This window comes from Panthera onca, chromosome B1, assembly GCF_046562875.1.
Source record: "Panthera onca isolate mPanOnc1 chromosome B1, mPanOnc1 haplotype 2, whole genome shotgun sequence".
NCBI classification, from domain to species: Eukaryota; Metazoa; Chordata; class Mammalia; order Carnivora; family Felidae; genus Panthera; species Panthera onca.
The window spans coordinates 165,524,054-165,551,821 of NC_138342.1; the positions used below are offsets into that span (position 1 = coordinate 165,524,054).

The following is a 27,768-nucleotide window of genomic DNA, read 5'->3' on the forward strand; positions in this document are numbered from 1 at the left end:
GAAGATAGGCATTAGTGTGATTCATGGACAGGAATCTTCTTCACCCAAGTCAAGAGATGTGGCTCTGCCTTCAGGTTCTTGTTAAATTTCATAGCTTCTGAGGGAACTTAATGCAGAATACTAACTGTCCAGGTTTTCTGTATCTGTATCTGCATGAACATCCCTTCATTCTGGGTATTTGCTTGGTTATAATTTTACTTCTTACGCTTTTGAACTGTATTCCTTTTGTGTGGCACCAAATTTCTTTGTAAGCCTCAGTTATTACAGTTAAGATATCATAAGCAAATGTAGGAGAATAAGACAGAATTAATGAGAAAAATGAGAGGGATGAAATATCCAGATCTTACAATACAATAATAATGGAAGAGAAAGAAGAAGAAATCCAGCTGTATCAAATTATTGACATTAATAAAACCAAAGACCAGGCTACAGGGCACCTGGACCACTGACCCCCAAATAACACTTTGAGAACCCTGGTTCTCACCATGGATTGAGTCCTCCAGTCTTTAGAGGCCTTCCTCTTGGTCTACTCAGAGAAGAGACTCATATGAAGAAAGACAGCCTGGAGTCTTTTATAGCAGTGGCCCTTGAGGTGCCTTATCTATGTCAGTGACAGCTGTGAAGTCTGCCATATTTATTGGAGTGGACGGGGCCCTCGACCCAGAAGACAATTTTTACACATGTTTTATAGATGGGCCCGTCTCCAAGTGTATTTCCACCTGTCTCTTCCCCGTTCCATCTCTACATCATAACCAACCCCATCTCATAAGAGCAGTCATGCCTGAGACCATGCTCATGATGTTCTCATGCTGCCAGTATTTCGTCTTCACATTTTTTTTTTTATTTATTTTTTTTATTTATTTTTTTTTTTTCAACGTTTTTTATTTATTTTTGGGACAGAGAGAGACAGAGCATGAACAGGGGAGGGGCAGAGAGAGAGGGAGACACAGAATCGGAAACAGGCTCCAGGCTCCGAGCCATCAGCCCAGAGCCCGACGCGGGGCTCGAACTCACAGACCGCGAGATCGTGACCTGGCTGAAGTCGGACGCTTAACCGACTGCGCCACCCAGGCGCCCATCGTCTTCACATTTTTTTCATGGAAGTGTCCACTGTCCAAACACTAACCACCTAAAATGGATGTTATATAACAGGGAACACCAGGGCTTATCAAGATCATTACTGGTAAGCACATGGCAAAGATGCACCATGTACTTAACGGCCCTTTTAAGGAGAATGACAAGTGCAGAGGGCTGGTTCTTTCCTGGTTTCATGTTGTTCACTCCAGTTTCATTTGACTATGAAGCTTTCGAGGGATAAAAACCTGTGTCACATTAGGCCTCTGCAACATTAACACTCCTTTACTGATGCAGTTTGGAGTAATAGAGCAGTTCAGTGGTGGAGAAAGGGGAGGCATTATTTCTGTCATTACTTAACTCCTAGCATCACTCTGAAGAGTACTAGTGCCCCGTGACTGTCTGTCAATGACTTTGCCTCCATTTGGGAATCCCTGGATGTGGAAGCATTGAAATTATATTCCCCTAGAGCAGTGCTTTTTAACCTTGGCTGCACATTACAATCTCTTGGGGTGCACAGGCTGCACTACAGACTAATTAAATCAGCCTCTTGGTTGGGGGCTGGGCATCAGTATTTTTAAAGCTCCCCAGGTGATTCCAGTGTGCCACCACAGTTATAAGCCACTGCTCTAAAGGAGTTGGCAGATCTAGAGCTGGAATAGCCTTTCAAGGAATGGTTCTTGAACCAGTACCTGTTCCAGGGGCTGGTTCCTGGAAATTGTGATACTCTTTGGTAGAACATCATGAAATATATTTGACCTCTCAAAGGTACTAGTACGTGACCTTTGTTGGGGTGAGAGAATGCAAGTCTTTCTTCCCACATCCCTAGGTAATATCTCTAGGTAATGTCCCCAGGTAAGATATTGTGTGTTACACATGTACTTCTATCCACACTGCAGTCCCTATGAGATAGGTCTTTTATTCTGGTCATCCTTATTTTACAAGTGAGGACACAGGAGTAAAGAAAGGCTCAGTTGCTTGCTCAGGAATACATAACTGGAACTTGAACCTGGGAACCCTGGCTCTGGGGTCTGTGCTGCTGTCTACTGCCTCTCAGTCCCCACAGAGAGAGTGAACATTGATTCATTCAATGATGAATGAATCAACAATTTACTGAGCACCTATAATGTGCCAGGCACTAATCTAGGATGTCGAAGCACACTTACACTTTTATTATTGAACTAGGTATGGCTTAACAGATACCAGACTGTGTACCACTGTCAGAAAAATAAAGTCGATTGTTTCAAAATAATTATCCTTGGTAGATGTTCTGAGTATCATCTCTTCTATATCTAACAACCTTTTAGAGCAAGTTAACTATTTACTGGAATGTATTTTTCAAAATCTCTGAGACTTCCTTTTTAATCCATGGATTATTTAGAAGTGTGTTACTTAATTTCTAAGTGTTCAGGGATTTTCTTATCTTCCATTATTAGTTTCTACTTTGAATCCATTATGATCAGAGAGCACACTCTGTATAATTTCAATTCTTTTCAAATTTTTGGTTTGTTTTATGGCCCAAGATATAGTCTGTCTTATTGAATGTTCTATGGGTGCTTGAAAAATAAGTGTATTATGCTGTTGTTGGGTGGAATATTCTCTGTGAATGAGATCCTGTTGGTTGATTGTGCTGTTCGTATCTTCCTGATTTTGGGTTAGTGCAGAGAGAGGGGCCAGCACGGTTCCCCAGCGACTTCAACCTCATTGGGAAGAGGGTGCATGGGACAAAAACCCTGGCATGCCCTGGGTCGGGGCACTGACCAAGAAGCCATTGGCAGGCAAAGCCCTATCCAGTTGGGGGAAGACCCCGTGGCCCCATAAGGACACGCATCCACCAGGAGTGGGCCCATCAGGAAGAGCTGGGAGCCACGAGCCCTGTGTGCCACCCGGGATCCCGGCCAAGCTGCCAGCACTCCTCAGGGACTCTCTACCCGCTATGCCAAAGCTGTCTAGTGTCCAGCCAAGTAGCCCCGGGCCCAGCCTCTTCCTCCAATGCCCATCATGGGAAATTTGGGCGGGAACTCTTCCCCACGGGAGGTCTCGGGTGGCTCCAATGCCCACTGCAGCACCTCGCGTGCCTCCAAGGGCCTCAGTGATTCTGATATCAACCTGAGTGCCCTCCCACATTGGAGAAAGTGGCGCATGGGCCGGCAAGAAAGAGGACCCCTCTGGGGCCCATGGAATCCTTTGAAGGAGCCACAGGTGACCTATTCTTTCCTGACAGCCCACTGCACAGGGCAGATGTTTAGGGACATGCCAGCCCTCTGGGGCAATGAGGGTGTCCCAGTCCCACAAGCTGGCTGGTGTTGCCCTGAGGCCAGCCTCCCCATCGGGCCCATGTGCCCTGGGGCCTCCGTCTACTTGCACAGGCAGCCACTCACCTCACATGGTGGGGGAAACAGCAAGACCCTGGCCATGAAGACGACGTCCCACTGAAAGACAGAAGGACACCTGGGATGTCTGGTGGTTCTCTCTGTTGCTGACAAGGGGATAGATGTTCCCAACGATAATTATAGAATTGTCTCTTTCACCTTTCATCTTCATCAGTTTTTCTTCTGTCTTTTGAGACTCTGTTGTTTGGGGTACACACGTGTAGGATCATTGTGTCTTCTCCGTGGATTGAACCTTTTATCATTTTGTGATGTCCCTCTGTCTCTAGTAATTTTCTTCATTCTTGAAGTCTGCTTTACCTCACATAGCCACTCCTTTTTTGTTAATGTTTGCATGATATATCTTTCTCCATCCTTTTTCCTTCAAGTTACCTAAGTCATTTATTGAATTTGAAGTGAGTTTTTTGTAAACAGCCTATCGTTGTGCTTGTTTGTTTCTTAACCACTCTGCCAGTCTCTCCTTTTACCTGGTATGTGGACTACTTAGACTCAAGATAATTATTGATATGTTAGTTTCTGTCTCTCAAGTTAACTATTTATATAACCGAGGTACATTTTTATTTTAGAGAATTCACCAAGAGATTAAATGCAAAATAGGTATCAGTAGCTACTTAACCAAGGGGTCTTTGTTTATTTGTGTGATGTTATAGCCGAAGTAAAAGTTTTATATCATCTACTTGAAAGGTTTTCTAGGTTAAATTTATTGTAGCCATGCTGAATTTTATGGGGTTTGGGGGTCTCAGCTGCCAACATTTGTCCATGTGTTTTGTGGACCCAGAGCTTCCTTTTTTTTCTTAGAGAGAGAGAGCTGTGCCCGTGTTCCTGTGGGGGAGGGAAGGGGCCAGAGTGAGAAGAGGAGAGAGAGACTCTTAAGCAGGCTCCACACCCAGCATGGAGCCCTGTGTGGGACTCAGGTCAATCTCACTACCCTGAGATCATGACTTGAGTTGAAATCAAGAGTTGGGTACTTAACAGACTGAGCCACCTAGGAGTCCCCCAGAACTTCTTTCTGAGGAAAATTTTAGTCCTATCTGGGGAACTCCTTCTGCCCAGTTCCATACTCAGGTCCAGTGGCCTTACATTCTGGTACATGCCTAGTGAGTCACAAGGGGATGTCAGTAATACTATGAGCACAGTAACTGATAATGTTTTCATGTGCTGTTAGTGAGCAGCATAGCACATTTATGTATTTACATGCTATTATGAAATACGTTCCAGTTATTATTGCTGCAATACAAATTATCCCAGAATTTAGTTGCTTGAGGTCATCATTTTCATGTGGTAACAGATTATATGGGTCAGGGATTCAGAAAGGGCACAGTGGGGATGGCTTGTCTTGCTACAGCATGTTTGGGGCTCCATCTAGGAAGGCTAGAAGGCTGGGGCTGACAGGTAGGGGCTTGAATGGACTTGAATCATCTGAATGCTCATTCACTCCCAGGTCTGGCAGCTGGGCTATGATGTCCTGAGGACCAGGACTGCTAACTGGATTGCCTATGCATGGCTTGTCCTTGCAGTGTGGCTTCTTGATAGCATGGCAACCTCAGGGTAGTTTAACTTCTTATGTGTTCCAGAAAACAAAGTGGAAACCACATCACTTCATGTGCTCTCTTAACCAAAGCAGTCACAGACCCACACAGATTGAAGGCTGAGGGGTACAGTAGCATAGACCAAATAATCCATCATGACTTACTTGAGAAAAAATATTTAGGGAGTACCTTCTACATAGGTTAAATATTATCTATTTTTATAGATTTTCTAAGTTAAAAAAATTCCTTATATTAAACTGTCACTGGAAAACCGCCTGTCTTATAGAGCACATTGTTTTGCCTTCCTATGGAATTGTTTCTGTGCTTCAATATACATCAGTGTTATGATATGTTACTAAAGTTGCTGTAGGAATTTTATAGAGACAGTGGCTCTCTTAATCCTAAGATTACAATTGTGTTTTTTCTGAACCACATACTAATTTAACTAACAAGGGTGATAAGTGTATTGGAAGAATATAAACATGTTTGTTTATGTTTAGGATGGGAAAGGATAACAGAGCTAAGGTCTTATCTTCTGCTGCAGAGTGTATACATAAGAATGAAATGGAAAAAATTAGGAAATAGAAATATAAACTGGTTAAAAAATTGTATTTCTTTTGGTTTATTGTTATTTCGTGGACCCAGTGAGTTGTGTTTTGTTTAGTGCCTGTGTTGTACATTTGGGGAAACTGAAGCTTTGAGAATTGACTTTGTCCAAAGTCATAGAGCAAGTTAATGGTTGAATGGAATTAAAATTCATGTCTGTCTCTCTCTTGGGTCAGATTATCTCTGTAAGATCTTTCTCTGGCTTTGTTATCAAGTGTCACTTTATGACTTGCTACCTCACAGGGGTTCAGTATGACCAAAATGCAGCTTGGCATTCTGAGCAGATTAGTATATTAAAAAGGATGCTCCTGTTGGGCTGACAAACCTCACAGCTCCCACTAGTATTAAAGTTGTTTCTTAGTGTGCTTTTTACCCCAAAGGGAAAACACTTTTTACTCTCTCATTACATGTTGTGTTTTCCCTTGGTGATCAGTGGAGATGTGTATCTGTGTCTGTGTGTGTTTGTAAGGACGTGGAGGAAAGTGTGCATAGGATTCAGTCTTCCAATTGAAAGCTAACCTCAATGGGGGGGGGGTGGTCTTCAAAACTTTACACTGAATAGAACATACATTTTTACAGTTTAAGATTCAGATTGTTAAATTTTTCTGACAGTGGTTGCCTGAAACATAAGAAAATCCACAAACCAATATCCAAACAAAACCCAAAAATCTCTGTGGTGCCAAACAGTAAGTCCTCCTTAGTGTAACTCACAAGGCCATTGTGATTTGGAACCTGCCCTTGAGCTTCATGTCTTGCTGTGTCCTTCACCTGGCCCCTCTCTCAGCCTTACTGAACTTGTGTAGTTTTCTGAATGTACCATATTCTTCTTCTGTGCTATTGTACACTATTGAATGTGCTGGTCAGCCTGCCAGTCCTCGCACATCCTGTATGGAGTCTGCCTACTACACCGTTCTCCTCCTCAACATCGCTCAGATGCTTGCCTCTCCAGGCAGCTATTCTTAAGTCTCCCAAGCAGAAGTAGGGGTTTCTTACCATCACCCCTGGCCTTAACCACAGTGCTGTAGCTGCTCATTTCTGGGAGTCATTGTTTTATTCATCTTTATGTACTGTAGTCTTTTACCAATAGTGGAAAGTGCTTTTTGAGGGATTGTTGAAGGAATGAGTGACTGAATTTATGGGTTAACAGAAGCATATCCCATTATTCACTATACTCTTCCCCTTACTTACTACCCTTGTGTCCCTGGAATGTTTGGAGGACATGATATATCATTCAGATTTCACTGCCAAGGTTTGGACCTTGGGATGGGAGCTTAACTGACTGAACCACCCAGGCGCCCCTAGAATCTGTATTTTCTAAAGCTTTCCAGTTTCTACTGGCATAGACAAATACAAGTCAACTCGTGTCTATTATGGTAGAATATTGTGACCTATATTGTAGGTCTTCTGATTCTTTTCTTGCTCTTCAGCCTGCTGTGGTTTATATGTAGTTCAGAAGTTCCACAGAAATATACATATCTTCCCCCAAATGTCTAATGACTCACTCTTACAGCCTATTTTGTAAAGCTAAAATGAATTTTTACCACTGACTAATTAGATGAGTTAGTCAAATAGAATAAATACTTACAGGAGATGCAATTTCCCTGAAGCACAAAGCAGTTGATGTTGATGCTTTGAACATAGACTGTGATTCAATTTTTAAGACTAGGAAGTAGGAACCCTGTGTCATTAAATATCTTATTTAAGGTGGCACAAAGTGAACAGTGAAGCCAGAGTTAGACCGTGAGTCTCTGGCATAGATGTTGGCCAAACACAGAAGCTGTCAGCGACAGCCAGGAGACTGGGTGTGTCTGGCAGAGGGAAGGAAAGTGTTCTAAGTATGAATTATGTTAGTGATTGGGATGTAGGTGTGATATGGTAAAGGGCTTTGCTAACCAGGAAGGTTATGAGGGGGTGGTTGTAGTCAAATTGAAGGTCATGGTATCTGATAAAGGGCTATGGGATCAATGTGTTAAAAATTCCAGTCGTTATTATGCATTAGAAATGGATTTCTCCGGGTGCCTGGGTGGCTCAGTCGGTTGAGCGTCCGACTTCAGCTCAGGTCATGAACTCGCAGTTTGTGAGTTCGAGCCCCGCATCAGGCTCTGTGCTGACAGCTCAGAGGCTGGAGCCTGCTTCGGATTCTGTGTGTCCCTCTCTCTCTGACCTTCCCCTGCTCACGCTCTGTCTCTCTCTGTCTCTCAAAAATAAATAAAAATGTTTAAAAAATGTTTTTAAATAAAAAAAAGAAATGGATTTCTCAAGCAACAGTTAAAAAAATCCTATTGCAATATTCTAAAAATTTCCTTGACTTAAATATTATATATGTTAATTTGTGTATTACCAGGCTTTTTACCAGAATATTCAAGAATCCCCATATCTCTGGATCCACAATGATGATTTCTAAAAATGAGTGATTAGATTCAGCCTCCAAGCATGTTTAAGACCAGTGTAGAGCATAGCAAGAGTGGGGCTTGCACCAGAGCCCTGACCTGTCTGACCAAAAGCAGGAATGCATTAAATGGCTAATGGGGCAGAGCGGGATGACATAATAATATAATAGTAGTAATGACAGTTATTAAGGTTATTGCTATTGCTGATATCACTGAGTACTTCCCATGTACCAGGCATACATATTTGCATGTATTAATTTATTTAATCTCTACAACAGCTCTATGAAGAAATAGGTATTAATCCCATTTCTTAAAGATGAGGAAATTGCTGTCCATGAATGAATCAATAATACACTAATCTTCAAAGGTGAATTTTAAGAATGACTTTCCTGATATACTTTGGAAAGTTGATTAGCTTTCTGATGTGATCTTTATTGGTGTTTTTCTGTCCTTGATAGTCAATCTTGAAAAGAAAGGAAGAACAGAAAAGAAAGAATTATAAACACCCATTTGATGGTAAAGTTAAGTTACCTTTAAAGAGACTTACCATGACATGCTTTGAAATGCAGTGATTGCCCATCATCTTCGAGCATACCATTTGGAACCTTGAACTGGCTCCTTATTTAACTGCTATGAAGGTCTTAGTTCACCTGTCTGTAAAAGGAAATGGGTAAATGGCTTACCTCATTAGAAGGCTTTTTTTATTTGTCTTTATTTTTTGAGAGAGGTTAAGAGTGTGAGTTGGGGAAGGACAGAGGGAGGAGGAGAAGCAATCCTAAGCAGGCTCCACACCCAGGGCAGACCTGACGTGGGGCTCAAACTCAATAAGGGGCTAGATCTCACTATCGTGAGATCAGGACCTGAGCCAAAATCAAGTTGTACGCTGAACCAACTGAGCCGCACAGGTGCCCCTAGGAGACTTTTTTAGAACTAAGATGAAATTTGTGAATGTGGTTTGAGAAATAGACATGGGTTGGGGAATGTAAATGCAGTACATCCTCTATTTTGGCAGTAAGTCACTTAAGTAATTGTGTACAGACAAGCTCAGCGGTTGACCAGAGACAGTAACACTGTCACATATTCTCTGCTCTTTAACCTTTTAACTCCTTCTCATTGCTGCTACCTATATCTAAAGATATCTGCTTTTCCACAGCATCCTGGATGTACAGTGTATTGGCAGGAAGTTCCCCAGCTATTCAGAAACGTGCCCCAACAATGCACTCTGACTTCCCTCAGATGTTTGTTCTGGAATCCCTGCAGAACTCCCTACTATCTTAGTCCTCACTGCTGTTGTCTAGCCCCTTAAACTGTCTTTAGTTCAGGGAGACATCTAGTCTGTGTAATTTTTCACCATTGGTTTCTTAAAGTTATGGAAAGAGATGGATCTACTATTTCTTCATAACAGGCCACAGTCCTTGAAGAACTCAGGGTGAAAAAGAGATCTGTGTAGTTGGGGATCTCGAGGGGCACATTATGTGGTCTGGCCAACTCAAGGGCATAGAGAGAGGGAAAGTGCAGAGGCCAACTTCCAGGGCAGCCACATCTTGGGCCTTGTCATCTCCTGGAAGAGCCCTGCTTTTTCATTAAACCTACACATCATCAGAAATCCATTTTTCCCCATGACTTCTATTATTACTTCTGACTTCACTCTCCGCATTGTTCATTCATAGTCTGAGCCATTCCGTGCCCTTTGACCTTCCTTTCCTTAGGCCTTACTCCTCCCTTTCTAGCCTGGAGTCCATGATGGATTCCTTTGGCCACTTTCTTCCCAGCCCTCCACACCTGTCCTGCAGAGCCCAGTCCTAGATCACTGTCTTGCCCCCTCCTCCACCTGTCCTTCGTGCTGCTGGAGGAAAGCCCCTGAAGGTCTATGTGTGCTGATATCAGTACAAATTTCTGATCTCCAGCCCGGCTGCACTTTGTGCTATCTCCCATCCTCTGGCCACCATCCAGGCTCCCAGCACCCCTCTCAGGGCCCATATCCACCCTTGGTCCCCTTATGACCTGGGAGGCCTGGCCTCCCTCCCACTTCACTTAGTGTTAGTTCTCATGCCTTTGTTTGGCTTCTTGCCCCAAACCTGCACTACCTGCCCCTTTGCTTTCTTATTTCTGCCCTGCTCTGGAGAGCAGGTGATACTGCTTTGTCCAAGGCCATGTCCTTTCAAGGCTGCTGGTCCCACATACCTCCCACTTTCTCATTCCATCTGTGTATCCTCATTGCCTACTTCTCTTTGTTCCTTCCTCTCAACATATGAAGGGTTGTTTCTTTTTCCTATTTTTTGTAACAAAAGAAAACACTGTCAACTCTGTAAGTTCCCTTAGTTACTGTTCTGTTGCATTCATTCCCTTCTTAGCCAGGCACCTTCCTTCCCTCCCTCCTTCCCTTCCTCTTTGCAAGGGATTTCCATTAGGGATGCAGACTTATTCTGGTTGTCCTGGTGCTTACCTTCTAGTGGTGGGAACAGTAATGAATAGGCAGGTGATGGATGAGAGGTGGCAGAGTGATGGGGCAGGGTGGAAGTGGGGAGCGAGACTAGAGAGGGCCTCTTTGAGGAGGTGGCTTTGTGAGAAGGATCCAGTTGTACCCTGGCCTGAGGGAAGGCATCCCGGGCAGAGGGGAAAGAATGGGCAAAGGTCCACAGGCAACAGTAACTCAACAACTTGAAGGAAATGAAAGGAAAATGTTCAACTCCCTCAACTCATTCCTGCCACTTCATCTGTCATCATCCTTCATGTCTGGCTCGCAGCTCTGTCCCTTCTCTGAAGCCCTCATTGGTGAGGTCACCAGTGATCTCATACTTGCCATCCCGTGGGTCAGTTTCATCCTTGTCATACTTAACCTTGATGAGACTTGCACCACTGCAGTCCTGCACTCGCTGGCTGCCTGTGCCACCTTCTGCCTTCTGTGATTTGTCTCACTTCTCCTGGCCTCTCCACCTCCCTTGCTGATGCACACACATAACTCCTGTGGGGTTGGGACACCCCAGGCCTGCATCCCATGCTCCCTCTCCTCTCCTTACAGACGTCCTGAATGGTCTGACCCACACCCACAGCTTCAGCTTGCAGGCTGGGGACACCCACCTCTGTGTGTCCCAGAGAAGCCAGTCTGCTGCGCTTCAGTCCCCCTCCAGCGGCTCCTGAAATCAGCCTCTCCAAAGCTTGACTCAAAACCCTTTTCTCACCTGTGGTTGGAGTCACACTGCCTTTCTCCCTCTCCCTCACTTGCTGTCCCATTTTCTAACCACGTTTTCTTGAGTTTTTTCCACTTCTCATCATCTCCCCTGGCACTGTCACAATTTAGGGCTTTGTCATTTCTTGCTGAATCATTGTGCTTCTCTCCTCATTGCAATCTGATCTCAATCCCTGTGGTCCCTCGATGCTCTGCTCCCCACCCCGCTGCTGTAACGTGATGGTGCTGAAGTGGTCCCCGTCTCCCCTGTTAACAACCCTGAGCTTCAGGTCAGAGTTCGTGCCCTTGAGGATGACCTAGTGGGCCAGCATGGTGTGCCCTACCTGAGTCCCCCCAGCTTCACTTCCTGCCTCTGTCCCAGACCTAGCTTTTTGCACTCCAGCCTCGCTGAACTGCCTTAGGTTTGCCATACATAACACATTGATTTTTGCTTTTTTCTATCTCTTAGCTTATGCTGATATCTATCCATAGAATGCCCTCTCTGATTTTGCGGTCATGGCAAACACCCACTCAGTCTTCAGTTCTGGTGAAACATCTTTTATCAAACTGTTCACACCTTCCGGCAGGTAGACACTTCCTCCTTTCTGTTCCCTTACACCTTAGGTAGACTCTCTTAGGTGCTTATCATACATTTATGGCTGTGCTGTTTACCTATCTACCTTTCTCTCTGAAAGCACAGCGATTATGTTCATTTTTATATTTCTAATATAAAACACAATCCACAGTAAATAACCCATAGGAAAAATCAGTAAGGATCAAAATAACCATGTCACATGAATATGAAGCCTGTCAGGCTGGCGGGGACCTGGTGAGGATCCCAGCCCACCGGGGCGCTGGAATCATAACATGCCTTTGCTTTCCATTTATTGTCTGACATCTGGGAGGTTTCATGAAGTGACAGGTAGGTTGTAGTCTTGGGGGGGGGGGGGAAATGCCTCTGAAAAGAAAGTCAACTGTTAGTAGAAGTGATAAAATAAGGAGGAGCTCTAAGTAAAGTGAGATTCTTAGAAATTTCTGATAGATTAAGGACCAGGTGATGAATTTGCATAGCTCTATAACAAGAACAAATACATACCAAATGCAATAAATAGAAGTAAGACGAGGCAATTCAGGAGTTGTTTCAGCAAGGGCATCAGTCAGTGCAACTGTTTCTTATCAGACGAAAGAAATGTTTGGTGAAGGCCGAAAACCACAATAAACTTGCGTTGGGACACATCCAGAAGTTACTGTGAACGGATGCACTGTGATGCAGCAGAAAGCAAGGCTCATACAGACATTACCCTACCTGAGGAAGAGCTTTAGAGTGGTCACTTTTTATTCGGTTTTTATGGGGAGAATTTCTTACGTAGAGTACCTGAGCATTTGAAGGTTCGGGGCACTCTCAGGAACATCTCTTTCACAATGTCAGATGTCTACTATTTTCCCTAAGAAAACAGAGCCAGCAACAGATGGCACTGTAATAATGTCTCGTTTATCCCACAGGGTCTGGGAATGAGGTACGTATTCCTGCTAAGCAGAATTTTCTAACTGAAAATCACTAAAGCACCAGAATAGTTAAAAATTAATGTTAGGAGTAAAATCTTTCTCGGGTATTTCTGTTTGTCTTCTTGAATAGGAGTAAGGAGAATATGCTCTTACAGTGATATATTCAAGGCAAGTTACATGAGTGTTTTTTCTTTATATTCAGTGTCTCAGACATTTTAATTAAAAACAAATAATGTTCTGCCTCCCCCGCACTGTTGTCAGGAGACCACTAGGTACTACTGTCAGCGTTTCTGCCAGTTCTAGATTCCCTTTTCCCATACACTCTTCTTTTGTTGGTAGAAAGATTTTTTTATGAGAATTCCTCTTAAAATTTACTACTTTGAATGTGTTGTAGACTATGAATTTAGATGATTATTGTTTAATAACTGTTACAATTGTGCGTGAAAGTAAAAGAAAAGTTCTAAGGGTGGATGTGAAGATTATCTGTGGGTAAATGAGCCAAACAGTGGTTTTTATGACAGACTTTATATTGTTTATTCTGACTTCTGCATGGTCCTGCATCTCTGCTCTGAGCTGTTAATGTCGAATATGAAAAGTGACCTCTAGGGAGCAAACCCTCACACATGGTATGTTCCAGTCAGGCATTAAAAAGTGTGGTGAACACAGGCAGATCACAACTGCCCTGTGACTCAGTTTATTCACCTGTAGAATGACAAGGCTGGCCTAGATGATCTCCAAAGTCCTTAGGGGCCAAAAAACTAGTTCAGCAATGAAAAGTTTAAAATCTCTGAAGACCAGAGTGGAGGATTGAATGGCCACTTTGGATTGAGAACGTCATGGGAATCCTCCCAAAGGAGGAGGGTCAGATTTAGGAGGGCAAAAAAGGTAGACTGGTGGGGAAATGTGTCTTGAGAAAATTCAAGGCCTTTTCAGCAGTTATTGTGGTAAAGTATACGTAAAATTTACCATTTTAACTATTTTTAAGTGTACAGTCCAGTGACATTAAGCATATTCACATTATTGTGTCACCATCACACTACCCATTTCTAGAACCTTTTCATCATGTCAGACTGAAACTCTGTGCCCATTATATACTAACTCCCCATTTCCTGCTCCCCCAATCCCTGGTAACCACCAGCCCGCTTTCTGTCTCTAGGAATTTGACTAGTCTAGATTCCTCATATAAGTGGACCCATACAATATCTGTCCTTTTGTGTCTGGCTTATTTCACCAAGCACGTGGTTTAGGGTTCATCCATGTTGTGGCATGTGTCAGAATCCCATTCCTTTTTAAGGCTGGGTCGTAGTCCATTGTGTGTGTCTACTGTGTTGTGTCCATTCATCTCTTGGTTGAGGTTTGGGCTGTTGCCATCTTTTGGTATTATAAGCAGTGCGTGTATGAACATGTGTGCACAAGTATCTCTTCAAGTCTCTGCTTTCATTTCTTTTGGGTACATACCCAGAAGTGGAACTGCTGGATCATATGTTGATCCCATGTTTAGCTTTTTGAAGAACTGCCAAACTCTTCTCCATTGTGGCTGTACCATTTTCCCACCAGCTTTTCAGGAGGGTTCCAGTTTCTCCAAGGGGAAAAAGTAGTTGTAAATGCTCATTGTGAAGCAGCTTGCCTAGAGCCCATATTTCTCGTGAGGCGGGGATAAGGCCTGCAGTTAGGATAGCACACTGAGGTCACATTATGGAGGGTCTTGAAGGCCTGGACATGGGGTTGGTACTTTATTCTCTAGGCTCTAAGAAGCTTGTGAGAGAGAAGCAGGATTAGAATGGTACTGTAGGAAGGCTGAGGGCCACAGGATATGTCAGGATGGATTGGGTCCTGGAAGTAGGACACGGGTTGGCAGAGGATTGTAGTTATTGTGCTGGGAGACCTGACCCAGGCTCCATGTGGGAAGGTAGGAAAGGCAGGGATGACAGTGGAGAAACTTCTGGGATCAGCAGTGCAGGACTGGGCCACAACCTATGCACATATATTGAGTGAAGGTAGCAGGAGTGTGAGGGTAAGGAGTCGTACCTCCTTGACCTCCAGCATCTTGATTTCTGAGGTCCTATGTTGAGGACAGGTTTTAGAGAGGGGGCCTATGTCTGGTTAGCTCCTGGCCTGCTAAAGGGACAGCCATTTGCTGCAGACCAGGGAACTATACCTTGGATGCCTGGAGGTATCCCCATGTAGTTGGTCATCCTAGAGTCTGGTGTCCTTGAGTAGAATAAGATTTTACTTACAAGCACTAAGAACCTTGCTCAGGAAACAGAAACACCAAACTGAAAGTAAACTTAGCATCTATGGAGAGAAAGAAGGGGAAAGAGGGTGCCAGTTAGGGTATCTAAACCAAAATCTAAGCTCGCTGTGAAGTTCTTATTTTGATCTCTAATTAACATAATGCATAAAAATGATGCAATCCTATGCAAAGCTGGTTTGCTTTGCATTTGCTGGTGTGCATGCCACCTCACTGGCTGAAAAATCATTTCTGTCTCAGAAGGCTTCTGTCCCCCTTTTCTCTCAGCCCCTTTGTGTTTCCACCACTGAAGATTTCCAGGAGGCACAGGGATCCATTAAGGAGTGGTCCTTTGTGTTACAATCAGACTGAGGGGTCCTGTGTGCAGGTGTGGGAGGATGTGCCTGCGGGTGTGGTGGGTGGGTGGCTAGGTGTGGGTTTTAGTGGACACAGGTTGCAAGAGAGTTTTAAATAACTTATTTAAAATAGAGGGAATTAAGAGATCTGAATCAGATTTATAAGACATCATTAATTTAATTAGGCAAAGTATGGGGAAATACGCTAAAAAGTTGATGTAATAACTGTTTTGAGTCATGGGATGTAGAAGACGATGAGGAAGCAGCTGACATTGTGGTGAGCAAGATTAGCCTGGCTGCTCTGGCCTTCCCAGTAAGGAGTGCCAGGCCTGGAAACCATTTTAACAAAGCTGCCACCCTGTTGCACCCAGGCTGATGATACATGCTCTGCGAAAGGCAGCTCCTCTTATGTGCTGGAGAGTCATTATGATAAGAACTATCACATTCTCTGGGTTCTTTGTAAGTAGATGTCCATCTTCTCAGATGGGTTTGTGTATGTTTCTACCTGTATTCTCAAATATGTGGGTTCAGATGTTTTATGATTCTTATCCCTATCTAATGCTGAGAAAGAAAGTGACTCAGTTAAAAAAACAATCTTTGGCTCACATACGTTTTTATCTGCATGTTAAACTGTCAGCAGCCTTTTGCAGGTTTCTTGCTGTGTGAAAAAGGTATGCTTGCTGACCCCAATAACAGAAGTTTGACAAGGCACAGCCAGCGACCCCTGGCAGGCCTGTTTCAGCTGTGCAGACACGCTCCATTAGCAAATGCAACTCCTTGCTGACTCGCCCAGCCTTATTTTTGCCCTGGAATTTGGTGGTTTCCCCAGCTGCTGTAGACAACAGTTAGAGGTGGGGAAGAGCCTGTTTCCTCCACAAGCACGAATTGCTGAAAGAATTAACAGACTTTGAAAAGAACCACTTCACGTTTTCAGAGAAGTCCTTTGAGCTTCCCAAGAAATGAACCTTCTTCTTTCTTCCATGAATGACCCCTGAAGGGACTCTGGATTCTGTTCCAGCATGAGCTCAGCAAAACCTCTCTCAGCTGCCCTGATTCTCAGAGCCATTGAGCAGTATGCCCTGTTACCCAAGGAAGCGATGGAGGCTTCCGAAGAGAAGTCAGTCCTTGTAACTCTGTGCTCTGGTCCTTAAATCATCCGGACTGGCTGCCAGCAGGTTGCGCATTTGGAATCTTGAGGCAGGCCCCTGGGACAGCTGTGAGAAATGAGACTACCTTGAAAATCTGCAGTACCAAACTCCACCTCTTTGTGGCACCTGAAGGAGATCCAGACTTTGAACAGGATCAAAGAGGCTGTAAACAGGAAAAGGACTGTAAAAGGAAAAGCTCCTATTCTGCAGAGAGTGAGGAAGAGAACCCAGCAGTGTTTGTGGAGAAGTCCTGTTATGCCCACAAGAGAAGAGGGAGTGAGGAAGAAAGGAGGGGTGCTTTATCAGAGGCGTCGAGAGCTATGACTCCCCGCAGGCGGGTATTTCCCTGAGATGTACTTTTGTAGCTTCTCCCAAGACTGGAAGGTGCATTCTAGCTAATGTGGGGATTAAGAGGAGGGAAGAAAGATGGAATAGAAAACATGGCAAGTCAGAGGTGAAAGATAAGGGAGATTATCTGGTGATTGGCTGGATTTTTGCAAGATTCTTCTGACTATAGGAAAAACACCCACAATTACCAGTGATGTTGGACAGGCAATGGGACCTAGGCAGCAGGGAATCGTTTGCTTATTTGATAGAAAAATTCTGTTGGATCAGGCCTTTAGGAGGTTCATCCTGAGAGTTGACAGGTCACAACTTCAACCTGACAAATAAGACCGTGGTGTTTTAGTACAAGTGACATGGTGTAGAGCTCATTTGGGGGCGGGGTGTAAATAGATCTCCCAAGTAGTCTGGCTCTGGAGCACTGAGCTGTGCTGCTCCTCAGAGTTAGGAAGGACAATATGAAATTAAATAAGATGTGCACCTGCCATTGTGTTGGGTATCTTATGTGTTGTGTGCTTTAATGCTTCCAGAAACTTGCACAGCCCCAACCCAAAATACCCCCAAAATTGCTATGGTCAGTTCATCTGAAATGGCTATAATATCTAAGAGATAATTTTAACATTCTTTTAAAATTAAGTACGTAGAATAATTATAATATTTATCTAATCATCTTGCTGAAAGTGTGGATAATAGCAGAAAAGAAAAAAAAAAGCACGCCATTCCACATCACAGCCAATCTTATTTTGGCATATTTCCTTACAGTCCTTTTTTGAATGCCTCTAGTATAAATACAGTTTTGTATCTGACATTACAAACTTTTTTCCATGTTTATGAAGCTCTTCAGAAATGTGATTTTTAAATTGATGGGATTTTGATTTCTTTGGGGATTTTTTAACACGGGAGCATTTGGGGTTTTCTAATAGTTATTGTATGTAGAGATTTCATCTTAATTTAATGTTTTCAAAGGCGCATTTTGTGCTAGATCTCAGCTATAAAAAACACTCAGCAGCCAAGGTTAATTTTTGAAACTATCCTTGTATTTCTGTTGACAGGGATCTACCGCACCGAAAGGGATAAAGGCACTCTGTATGAGCTCACCTTCAAAGGGGAGCAGAAGCACGAATTCAGACGACTTGTGTTGTTTCGACCATTTGGCCCTATCATGAAAGTAAAACAAGAAAAGCTCAACATGGCCAACACACTCATCAACGTTATCGTGCCACTGGCAAAGAGGGCGGACAAGTTCCGGCAGTTCATGCAGAATTTCAGGTTTGTTTGTTGGTACATGCCTCCCTTCCTCGCTGTGGTGTGTGTTTAATGCTGTTATCATTTCCCGGCATTTCCTGCATTTCCCCTGCCCAATACAAAGGCCCCTTTCTCTTCTTGTTCAACTGTTTTCTTCATATAAAGTTTATCATTTGTATTTGCCTTTCCCTAAAGCAACCAGAAAACTGCCAGACAAGCAGATTTACTTTAAGAAATGAAAATTCGGAAGGGTGGCTTTTCATCAGGATCTGCAAAGATGGCTCACTGCCTGCTGTGTTCAGGCCTAGCTTGAGTTTGGGCTCAGGTTTGGGGACAGCCAGGGGCATGAGTGAGGCCTCTCCCAGACTCTGGAAAGCCATCATCCCCATGGCCCGTGGACTTGGATAGAGGATGTGCGCCTTCAGCTGCAGAAAGCCTTAGTTAGTTGTCCTGCTCCTGCAGCGGCTGCCATGGGTTGAATCAGAATCCATTTTTTATTCTAACCTACATCTCCTCAGAGATTAAATTTAGAATTATGCCAAGAAGTTTCCAAGCACTCATTTTTGTAGCTACTCAAGAAGACGAAGTGCGATTTTATTTTCAGATGCAGTAATGTAGTTTTTACATATGTGTCTTCAAGCTCTCTATTGTGCAATGTTGGCTCTTGTAAGCCGTTACGACTAACATTTCCTACATTGGTCAGGATTAATTAGCTCACTTAGCTAGCCAGCTTATTTTAAAGATTATATGTGTTAATATGTGTCTAATTATAATCTTGGAAGATCAAAATTTATTTTTAATCTTTTATCATTAAATTCACATTATTAAAAGCTGGTAATGCTCAGTAGAAGGGTGTGGTTGATACTTCTCAAAATTCTAGATAACGAATGAAGTCTTTTTAAAATTTTACATTTGAAGACCAGCCCTTCTCTAAATAAATTTTAGGGTCAGAATTCAACAGTTTTAGAAGAGGCCTTTGTAAATCACCTGGTCATCCCTGACACATGTTCTCTGTGCCATGTAACTGCCTCCTTCACCAGGCAGGCTGCTCTGTTGTTGACCAGCTTCAGATATAAAGCTGGCTATTATTTGGACCTGCAGTCCACCTGCCTGTGATTTATACTCTGTGGGTCTAGTTCTAGCCTCTGAGGAAATGACTGAACTAATCCATTTCCTCTTATACATGATAGGCTTTTAGATCTTTAAAGACAGCTATCAGAATGTCTGTTGTCTTTTCTTCTCCAGGTTCAGGAGTTGTGCCTTCAGTTGTGACACCATGCAGAGTAGGGTGGGCTGATCTTTTCAACTGTTCCTGATTTGTAGGTACCCTCTGCGACCATCACTTGAGTGTTGTCAGTGTCCTCTGACTCCAATAGTAAAGTGTCTATGGAGCTTTGGCTACTCGCAGCCTTCCTTCGGTGTTTCTGTGTTCCCTGCATTCTCTTTAGGATGTCAGAGTGCTGCTGGTTGATTAAGCATGATTTCCTGAGAAGGACTGAACCTGTGGTTGGCACTGGGCATTAAGTCAAATCATTGCTCCCAGCAGCTGGTGTGCCCATTTCTAGCACTAGTTGACAATGAGTTTCTTTGGCTAGGAAGCTGCCTAGAGCTTGCCAGATTATGGGCCCTGAAATCTGTGTCATCCAGTCATGAAGGCCAGTCACTGTGCGTGCTGGGCTTGGCAAGGTAGAGCTCGTGCTAAAGGAGTGTCTGCTCAGTCCTCTGCGTGGGACTCTGGGGCCTGGAGTAGCAGGATTCTCTTGGTTATATATGACCGGATTGCAAATATTTAATAATAGGAATAAAACTAGAAGAGAAGTATTGTTGAAAAAGATAAAATGACTAGTTTACCAGTCTCCAACATTGAGATGATGAAATGAAATGTAATGTTAATGTTACATTTCTAGTTAAAATATCTAGTTAATGTTTTAAAATGTGGTACATAGGCAGGAGAGGGTGGGTGGGAAGGCTTGCTACTTGGGTAGGGTATTTGGAAGGCCTGTGTGTGCCAGACACTTGACCAGATATAGGGGTAAAGAGATGAGCTCCAGAGATGGTGCCTGCATTCAGGTGGACTAGCATCCACTTGAAGGGAGCTAGGAGCTCCAGGAGAAATGGAGACCAGGGGCAGTGGGCCATAAGAAAGCCTTCCCAGGACAGAGGACACTCAGAAACTCTAGGGGTTTCTGAGTGTGTTGGGTCTCTGAAAAAATGAGATGAGAAAGGGTACTCAATCCTGAGAGTATTTAATTCTGTGTCAGAACTAGTAGAGGTGGATTTCAAAGCAGCCAGCAGAGAATGGATTGTTCAGTGTATGACCTTAGGACAACTAATCATAGCAGAAAAAATTTAATTCTTATTGCATACCAGAACTCAAAGTAAACACCGCTCAATTAAATATTTAAATAGAATTAATATAAATATAAGAGTATTGGAGAAAATACAAGGGTCTATTTATTAAATATTTGATATTGTCTTTATGAAATCCCTTCCATCCCAAGATTAGAAGATACTAACTCTGGTTGGCCCTGAAGATGGCATCATGAGTGACTTTTGTTTCCTTCTTTTGAATTCTGGTTTGTAAATTTTTATGTAGTTACCATATGTTTTATGTTTTGTTTAAAAATTCAACGAAATATTTTATTTTTGGCTGTTATAATTTAAACATGGATTTTTAGTTTATAAAAGTGATATATAGCTATTATAAGATATTTAAACAATACAGAACACAAGGAATGAATTATTTAAAAACTCCCAGCCTTCCCTCCCCCAATTAATCATTCTTAACATTAATTAAACTCCATTATAGGTACTTTTCTTTGAATATATGCACATAGAAGAATAACTTGCTAACTAGAAATAATTTAATATAACATGAGATATACTATATATTCTGTTTGTAAATAAATAATTACAATTTTACCTGACTTAATTTATAGAAACAAATCTGAAGTATAACTGAAGAAATTTCTGGTCTTTAAGAAAATGTTTCTCATTTGAATTCTCTCTCTCCCTTGCTCTCTGCCCCTCCCCCACGCTGTCCTGGTCTCTCTCAAATAAATAAACTTAAAAAAAAAACAAAAAGAAAATGTTTTTCTGCTGTAAGAGGTAATTAGTTCTGAAGAGATCTCCGTAAAAAATTTTTAAAAAAAAGGTTTCGCAAAACAGAAAATATTGGAATTACTATGTATTTTTTTGCTGCGTATTTTTAACTTTAGAACAGATTGACTGAAAAATTACAATAACAAGAGGAAATCAGCAGTTATACTTTCTCCCTCTCCTACATCCCATTTATTGTTTTTACCTCATCAGGGTTTGCAGCCTTTACGTTCTGTTTTGCAACCACAGAGCTGGTATTTGGGTGGGTTTTGTGTCCTTGCCAGCAGCCCTGGCAGGAGCGGCTGCAGTCCTGAGGTCATGGTTGGCTATGGTGCACAGGCAAGAAAGGTTTTCTAGAAGCATTGTAAATTAGAGGCCCCTGGGTGGCTCAGCTGGTTTGGTGTCTGACTTTGGCTCAGGTCATGGTCTTGTGGTCCGTGAGTTCGAGCCCCGTGTTGGGCTTTGTGCTGTCAGCTCAGAACCTGGAGCTTGCTTCAAATTCTGTGTCTCCTTCTCTTCCTGCACCCGCCTTGCTCTTGTTCTGTCTCTCAAAAATAAATAAACATTAAAAAAATTATAAAAAAGAGGAAGGGTTGTAAGTGCTTGAGAGTAGAGTCTGCTTGTGGTCATTTTAGTTTAAGGATCACTTGGCTGGACTTAAAATCCTCAGGATACTCTTTCCTCAGGACGTTGTAGACATTCCTCTGGCATCCAATGATACTGTGGAGAAGCGTCAGGACGACTTTTTTGGTCTCTCCCGAGAATGACTTCCTTTTGCCTGAAGAATTCCTTCTTTAGTCTTGAATCCTAATAGCTTAATCAGGACAGGTCTCCTCTTAGTGTCTGTTGTTTTCTGAGATTTTCCTGTGGTTAATCGAGTTTTCTTTTTTGTTTTGTGGATTCTTCCATGTCAGGAAAATTTTTTGGTGTTTTAATTGTGAATACCTCTCCTGCTCAGCTTGTTGGTGTCTCTGCTTTACAGACACAGTTGCGTATTTCACAGACCTCCCCCATTTATCAGCTTCTCTCTGTTTTGTAATCCTTCGTCTATTATCTGCTTTTACATAGCCTTTCCTTTTAAGTGAGTAATTTGGTTTTCAGATGTCTCTATTTTGTACCTTGCTATTTTTAGTTTATCACTTTTGTCTGTTCGGGCTCTCAACTCACTTTCTCAGCACAGAATGTGCCTTTTAATATGTTGTTTTTATCATTGCTTCTTTGAATTTTTTATTGAATTCACATTATTAAGGAAGTGTGAAACATTTGTGAGATGTTTTCTTCTGTTTGAATTGTATTTTCTTCCAGACTAGGTTTTTTTTTTTAATGCTATTGCTTTCTTAGTAATCTCTTTTTCTTTCTTCCTTAAACTGTGTTACTGTTCCTGAAGCACGGTTTCTGTGAGGTGTCTCTTCAGCCTCCTTCTGCATGGCATGCAGATGGCCACACAGGCCATTTGCTCTGACTTTGTGTGGATGGGTTCTCCTTGCCTACCTCCCCAACTTGATGGAGAACTGTTTGTATCCCACTCCTGGCTGTGTTCTGAGGGTAGTGTATTTGTTTTATTTGCTGTATTTGCAGTCTCCCAAGAACACGGGAAGAGAGAAAGAACTCAGTGGAGGCTTTGTACAGCTTTTGTTGAAGATTCCCAATTCCTGTGGCTCTTCTGTGCCCTGGGATGGATGTGAGCTGTGCTAGGCTCACTCTGTCTAGTGGTGGATGGGTCTTTGTACTAGAGTGGAAGATGATTTGGCTCTCAGAACAGGCCCTCAGTGGAGGGCTGAGGCCTGAAACATCAGAGAGAATCAGCTCTCTTTGCTTACTTTTCTTACCTTCACCTATTGTCTTCAGCAGCTCTTTCCACTCCCACAAATCAAAAAGAGGAAAGAAGATAAGGTTTTGGCCTTTTGTTTAATGATTGGCTCTGTGTGTGTGTGTGTGTGTGTGTGTGTGTGTGTGTGTGTGTGTATCTGTGTTGTGGGGGTACATGTAAGATGCTTCATCTGTCAGCATCTCCCATCCTTTCTCCTCTTTCTGCTTTTAAGAAGGATCTGCACTAACTGTGGTCACCTTTTTTTTTTTAAGTATTTATTTTGAGAGAGAGAGCACACACACACACAAGCAGGGGAGGAGCAGAGAGAGAGGGAGAGAATCCCAAGCAGAGTCCACCCTGTCAGTGCAGAGCCTGACACACAGCTTGATGCCACGAACGTGAGATCATGACCTGAGCCTAAATTAAGAGTTGGACGCTTAACCGACTGAGCCACCCAGGTGCCCCTGGTCATCTTTATTCCTTTGCTCCTGCCCATTCCACCTTTTTTACAGGTGTTCACAAAGTGTAATGAGAACAGCCTTACCGTCCTTCTCTACTTTCCACACAATGTGGAGAGACCACGTATTCTGCTTTGGCTCTTCCTTCACTGAGATCCTGAAGTGGGAGTTGGGGCCCCCTGTCTCTCCCCAGACCAGCCATTCCCTGGAGCCACTTTATCACTGCCCTGGCTGCTTCCCTAGCTCTTCTGGAGGAAGTGTCTAGGACTGGAAGCCACATGAGGGGAGAATAGAATCTTCCGTTTCTTCCACTGTCGTCTTTGAAGATTATGTCATGTTCATTAGTCATTTATTGGTAGCAATACTTGATATTTGCCACTATTTTTGGTACCTGGTTTGCAGTGATCACTATATGAGATTAATTTATTTAAAACATTATCCTTCCACTGCATGCCCTTTAAAATGTAAATGCCCTTTGTCCTGATCCATTTGAATGAGGAATCTTTTACAAGTTGCTTCATATATCTAGGCTTTTGTATCTTCTGTAAAATCTAAGTACTGGTCCAGATGGATCCCCTTGCAGCCCTGACACTCCTTATGACACATAGATTTAGGGCTTTGTTTTGTTTTTCACTTCAGCATTGTTTTGCTAATTACTTACCTAGAAAAGACCTAAATGGCTAAGAATTATAACAAATATGCCTTCTTGGACAGAAGAAAGAGATGTAGAACCTGGAATTCCCCAGAGAGAGTGGCCTGTAGGGAAGACTGGGTCTGAGGAATCAGATCACTAGGGGTGATGACCAAGCATGGGGTAGAATCTGCAAGGAACAAAGGCCAAGTTTTCATGCTCCAGACCTGTGTTGGGTATGGGTCCTGGGGACAAAATTGATTCCTGGGTACATAGAGTATATGGACTAAGATATTTGCTCTCATTATTTTATTTTATTTATTTAAAAAAATTTTTTTAATGTTTATTTACTTTTGAGAGAGAGAGACAGAGGGTGAACAGGGGAGGTACAGAGAGAGAGAGAGGGAGACACAGAATCTGAAGCAGACTCCAGGCTCTGAGCTGTCAGCACAAAGCCTGGCGTGGGGCTTGAACCCACAAACTGCAGATTCATGACCTGAGCCCAAGTCGGATGCTTAACCAACTGAGCCACCCAGGCACCCCTAGTCTCATTATTTTAATCATCTCAACTAACCCTAAAAATTATTTGTATTTACAAAAACTAAAAATTCAATAAAACCATTTTTATAAAGGTCAGTGGAGAAAGACTCATTAAAAATGTAGAATGTACCTGGAAGCTGGGACTAAAGACAGATTGCAGATTGTCAAAAATGTCAGCTCCAAAGTTGCTGGTAGACAAAGGGAAGAGGGGAAAACTGAGGCTAGTTTACTTCAGCCCTCAGTAGTTATTGGAGTGAAGGGTGTTATTTGTTGGGGGAGAAAAGCTTCTTCCTAGCACTAGATCTTAATGGTCTTTATTTAAGAGGCAGTAAGCATTAAATGAGTGATATTCCTAGGATTTACAAGAAATTATGAAGCCAGAGCTTCAATATTGTCATCTCCCTGAGTAGGAGTACAGTTCACAGGAGCAACAACTCCCCAATCTGGCTGCTGGCTGCTGCTTTGTGACTGGTGTGCTCAGTGACTCCACTGTTGTTCATGGAGATGCGATGCCTTTTTACCCTGGCAGGCTTGTTCTCCCTTGCTGTCAACCTAGTCCTGGCCCATGGGGGAACCTCACGGTTTCCACATGCTGTTTCCCTCCCAGGAATGCCCCACATGCCTCACCTGGGGTCTGGGGGACTTCATCATCAGGATTCCTTTACCTGTGGCCAAGAATAGAGAGAGCGTACGCAGGAACCTTGCTTCACATTTAGCCCCTGTTTGTATCTGTTTCCCTTTGACCAACAGCATGTTAACTTAAAACCTGATGCCTCCTCCTCTTCCTCCTCCTCCTCCATCCACTTCCTTGTCCTTGTGCTCTTCTTCTTTTTCTTTAATCACCTGATTTCCCTTTGAAACTATTCTTGTATTTGCTTCTTGGCTGTTTAGTTTCCCTTGGCTTCTGGGTTATTGGGTTTAAGCTCATGGTTATTTCATGAGCTATTATTTCATGGTGTAGTTAGTGATAGCAGGAAGAAACTCATAATAACAAAGCTTTAGATTGTCTTTGCATCTTTATTTCTGAGCCTGTCCCAGAAAAAAATAGATTTTTATTCAAATGATTTTTTTATGATTTTTAAAAATCTTTCCCAGTTCATTTCAAGTTTGCTTGATTTTTATTTTGACTACTTCCAGCTGGTCTGAGAACCCTTTTTCGTGTTGCTATGATTCTCCTCAGACTTTAGTAGTTATTTTTGTTTTATGTTCTTTCTTTCTTACTCTTCTCTCATCCCTCTCTAGGCATTTATATTTTAAGGAAATATCAGGGAAATCTTTTACTTAAATTTTCTTTAATGATTTTTAAATCCCTTTTCTGCCTAGAATCATTGAAGAGGTCCTGGAGATTTCTGGATTTTTAAAAAACAATGACTAGAGACTCTCTGAGAGTGAAATGAGCCTTGAGGGTAGGTCTAAGCTGGTAGACTTTAGAGTGTAACAGAAAGGCTTCAAGTCATCATCAAATATAGGAATATAGGAAACTAATGTAGTTTCCACGGTATCATCCTCCCTCCCACTCATGCCCCTGTACCTCTCCCGTGGACCCTTTCTCTATTCACACACCAGTGTTGCGCCCAGGAAGGTTTTAGGGTTTGTATGTTTGAGAAGAAGTAATCTACATCATTCACCTTACTTGAAGAAAAGTGTCTATTTGGGGATCTAATAGGGGTTCTTTCTTATTTCATTTGAGCCACAGATTATGTGAAAACATCTACCCAAGACTAGAAAATGATCAGCTGGAAATGATTTCATTTGCTATTCTGAAATGGGCACCCAATTGGTTGGTTGAAAGTCAAAATCAGTCTCATTTCGTGACACTGATCAGACTACTGAAATAATGAAATCCAGGAACTGTATAGTAATTTAGCTCGAGGTGAGGGGATGGAAAAGACCCACCAAACCAAAGATGAATATTATTTTTTATAGCCAGATTTCGGAAGGCCCCCATCACATACTTTTTCCCTCTTCAGGATAGAATGTAGTCTTCTTTTCTAATGCCTTTTGGCTAAGCAGTTTCCTCTTGTTGTCAGTGCAGACCTTAGGTAGCATTTGGAGTCTAATGGGCCATTATGTATTATCTCATTTGCATGGGACATAATTAAAGCTAAATAATAGATTTTTTTCTCATACCTGATATATTTGAGTAGAAAATTGACTTAGAAAAGAATAGTGATATAATTTCCTTGCATCTATGCCTTCTTAGCCAATGAAACCCTTTCTCTGCTCCTCTCTACCTGTGTGGAGCCTCTTACCTGTCAAGGCTCAGCTTGAATACTCCTCTTCCATGATACCCCTTCTCCATCACTCAATAGGAATTAATCATACTCTTCTCAGCCCCTTGACTCGTTAGACCTCCAAAGTATTGCTGCAGAGAGTCCATCCTGCCTTATACTCTTCAGCTGTTCATTCTTTCCAATATGCTGTCAGATCCCTGAGGCAAGTAGGGTGACCAGTTGTACCAGTTTGCTTGGGACTGAGGAGTTTCCTGGTATATTGCCTTTCAGTGCTAAAACCTGGAGAATCCCAGGCAAACCTGGGTGGTTGGTCCCCCTACAGGCACCATTAATGATTGTTTTTAAAAAAATCTTATTCCAATGAGAATAATGCATTGCACAACAAAGTTACTCAGTAAATCTTTTTGAGTCCATGTTTCCACTAGCCACTTAATCTGAGGTATAAAAACAAGTACCCCTAATTATATGAAAACATAGTCTTCCTCTGTCTCTCTCTTTCATCTTCTGTGGCAAGATGTCCAACCTCTTATGCACTCCCAGTCTTTCTAGTAATCCCTCAGGGACGTTTCACATATCCTCAAATATAAGTTCAGCTTCCACTGACTGCCTAGGCATCAGCTGCATGAAGCAAACTCACTGCTCTGACAACAGCCAGAGTTGTTGGCCACGGAAGCTGCTGGTGCAGCCATCACTGTGCCAACACTGCCATGTTTATTCCCCAAAAGTCCTTGGCTTGAGCTCCTGACACCCCGTCATAATCTTGTTTTCTGTAAAGAGAGCCTTTCAGTGTTTCCTGAAGCCCCATATCTTTCTAGGACTCACCCATGAGTCCACAGGAGCCAGCTGAAGAGCAGGGATAACACTGGGGATGCACATTGTTTCACAATCACATACCTCTGATGACTCAAGTGTTTTACTGAACCTGATTCTTCCTTAAGATTGTGGTTCTGACCAGGGGAGCTATTTTGCACCTTCTACTGTGGCATGTTGGGTAAAGTCTGGAGACATTTT

At 42.7% G+C, this 27,768-nt stretch overlaps 1 protein-coding gene and 1 long non-coding RNA gene across 20 annotated transcripts in view; one reads left to right on the forward strand and one right to left on the reverse strand.

Moving 5' to 3' along the window:
* The window catches only part of CSGALNACT1 (chondroitin sulfate N-acetylgalactosaminyltransferase 1), a 341,791-nt gene that overhangs the window by 278,609 nt on the left and 35,414 nt on the right, over window positions 1-27,768 (forward strand). For all 18 annotated transcript variants that reach the window (XM_078445488.1, XM_060653383.3, XM_060653386.3 and 15 more), the window contains one exon: window positions 17,793-18,009. In XM_078445488.1, coding sequence (XP_078301614.1) covers window positions 17,793-18,009 — 217 coding nt within the window. The remainder of the gene's footprint in view (window positions 1-17,792; window positions 18,010-27,768) is intronic.
* LOC132691753 (uncharacterized) lies at window positions 8,262-10,853 on the reverse strand. 2 transcript variants are annotated; one of them, XR_009615979.3, is made up of 3 exons: window positions 10,436-10,853; window positions 8,537-8,643; window positions 8,262-8,452 (listed from the first exon to the last, which is right to left on the reverse strand). It is a non-coding gene; the product is annotated as an uncharacterized LOC132691753 (long non-coding RNA). The 2 variants fall into 2 exon arrangements; XR_013554870.2 differs by lacking the exon at window positions 10,436-10,853 and adding an exon at window positions 9,583-9,849.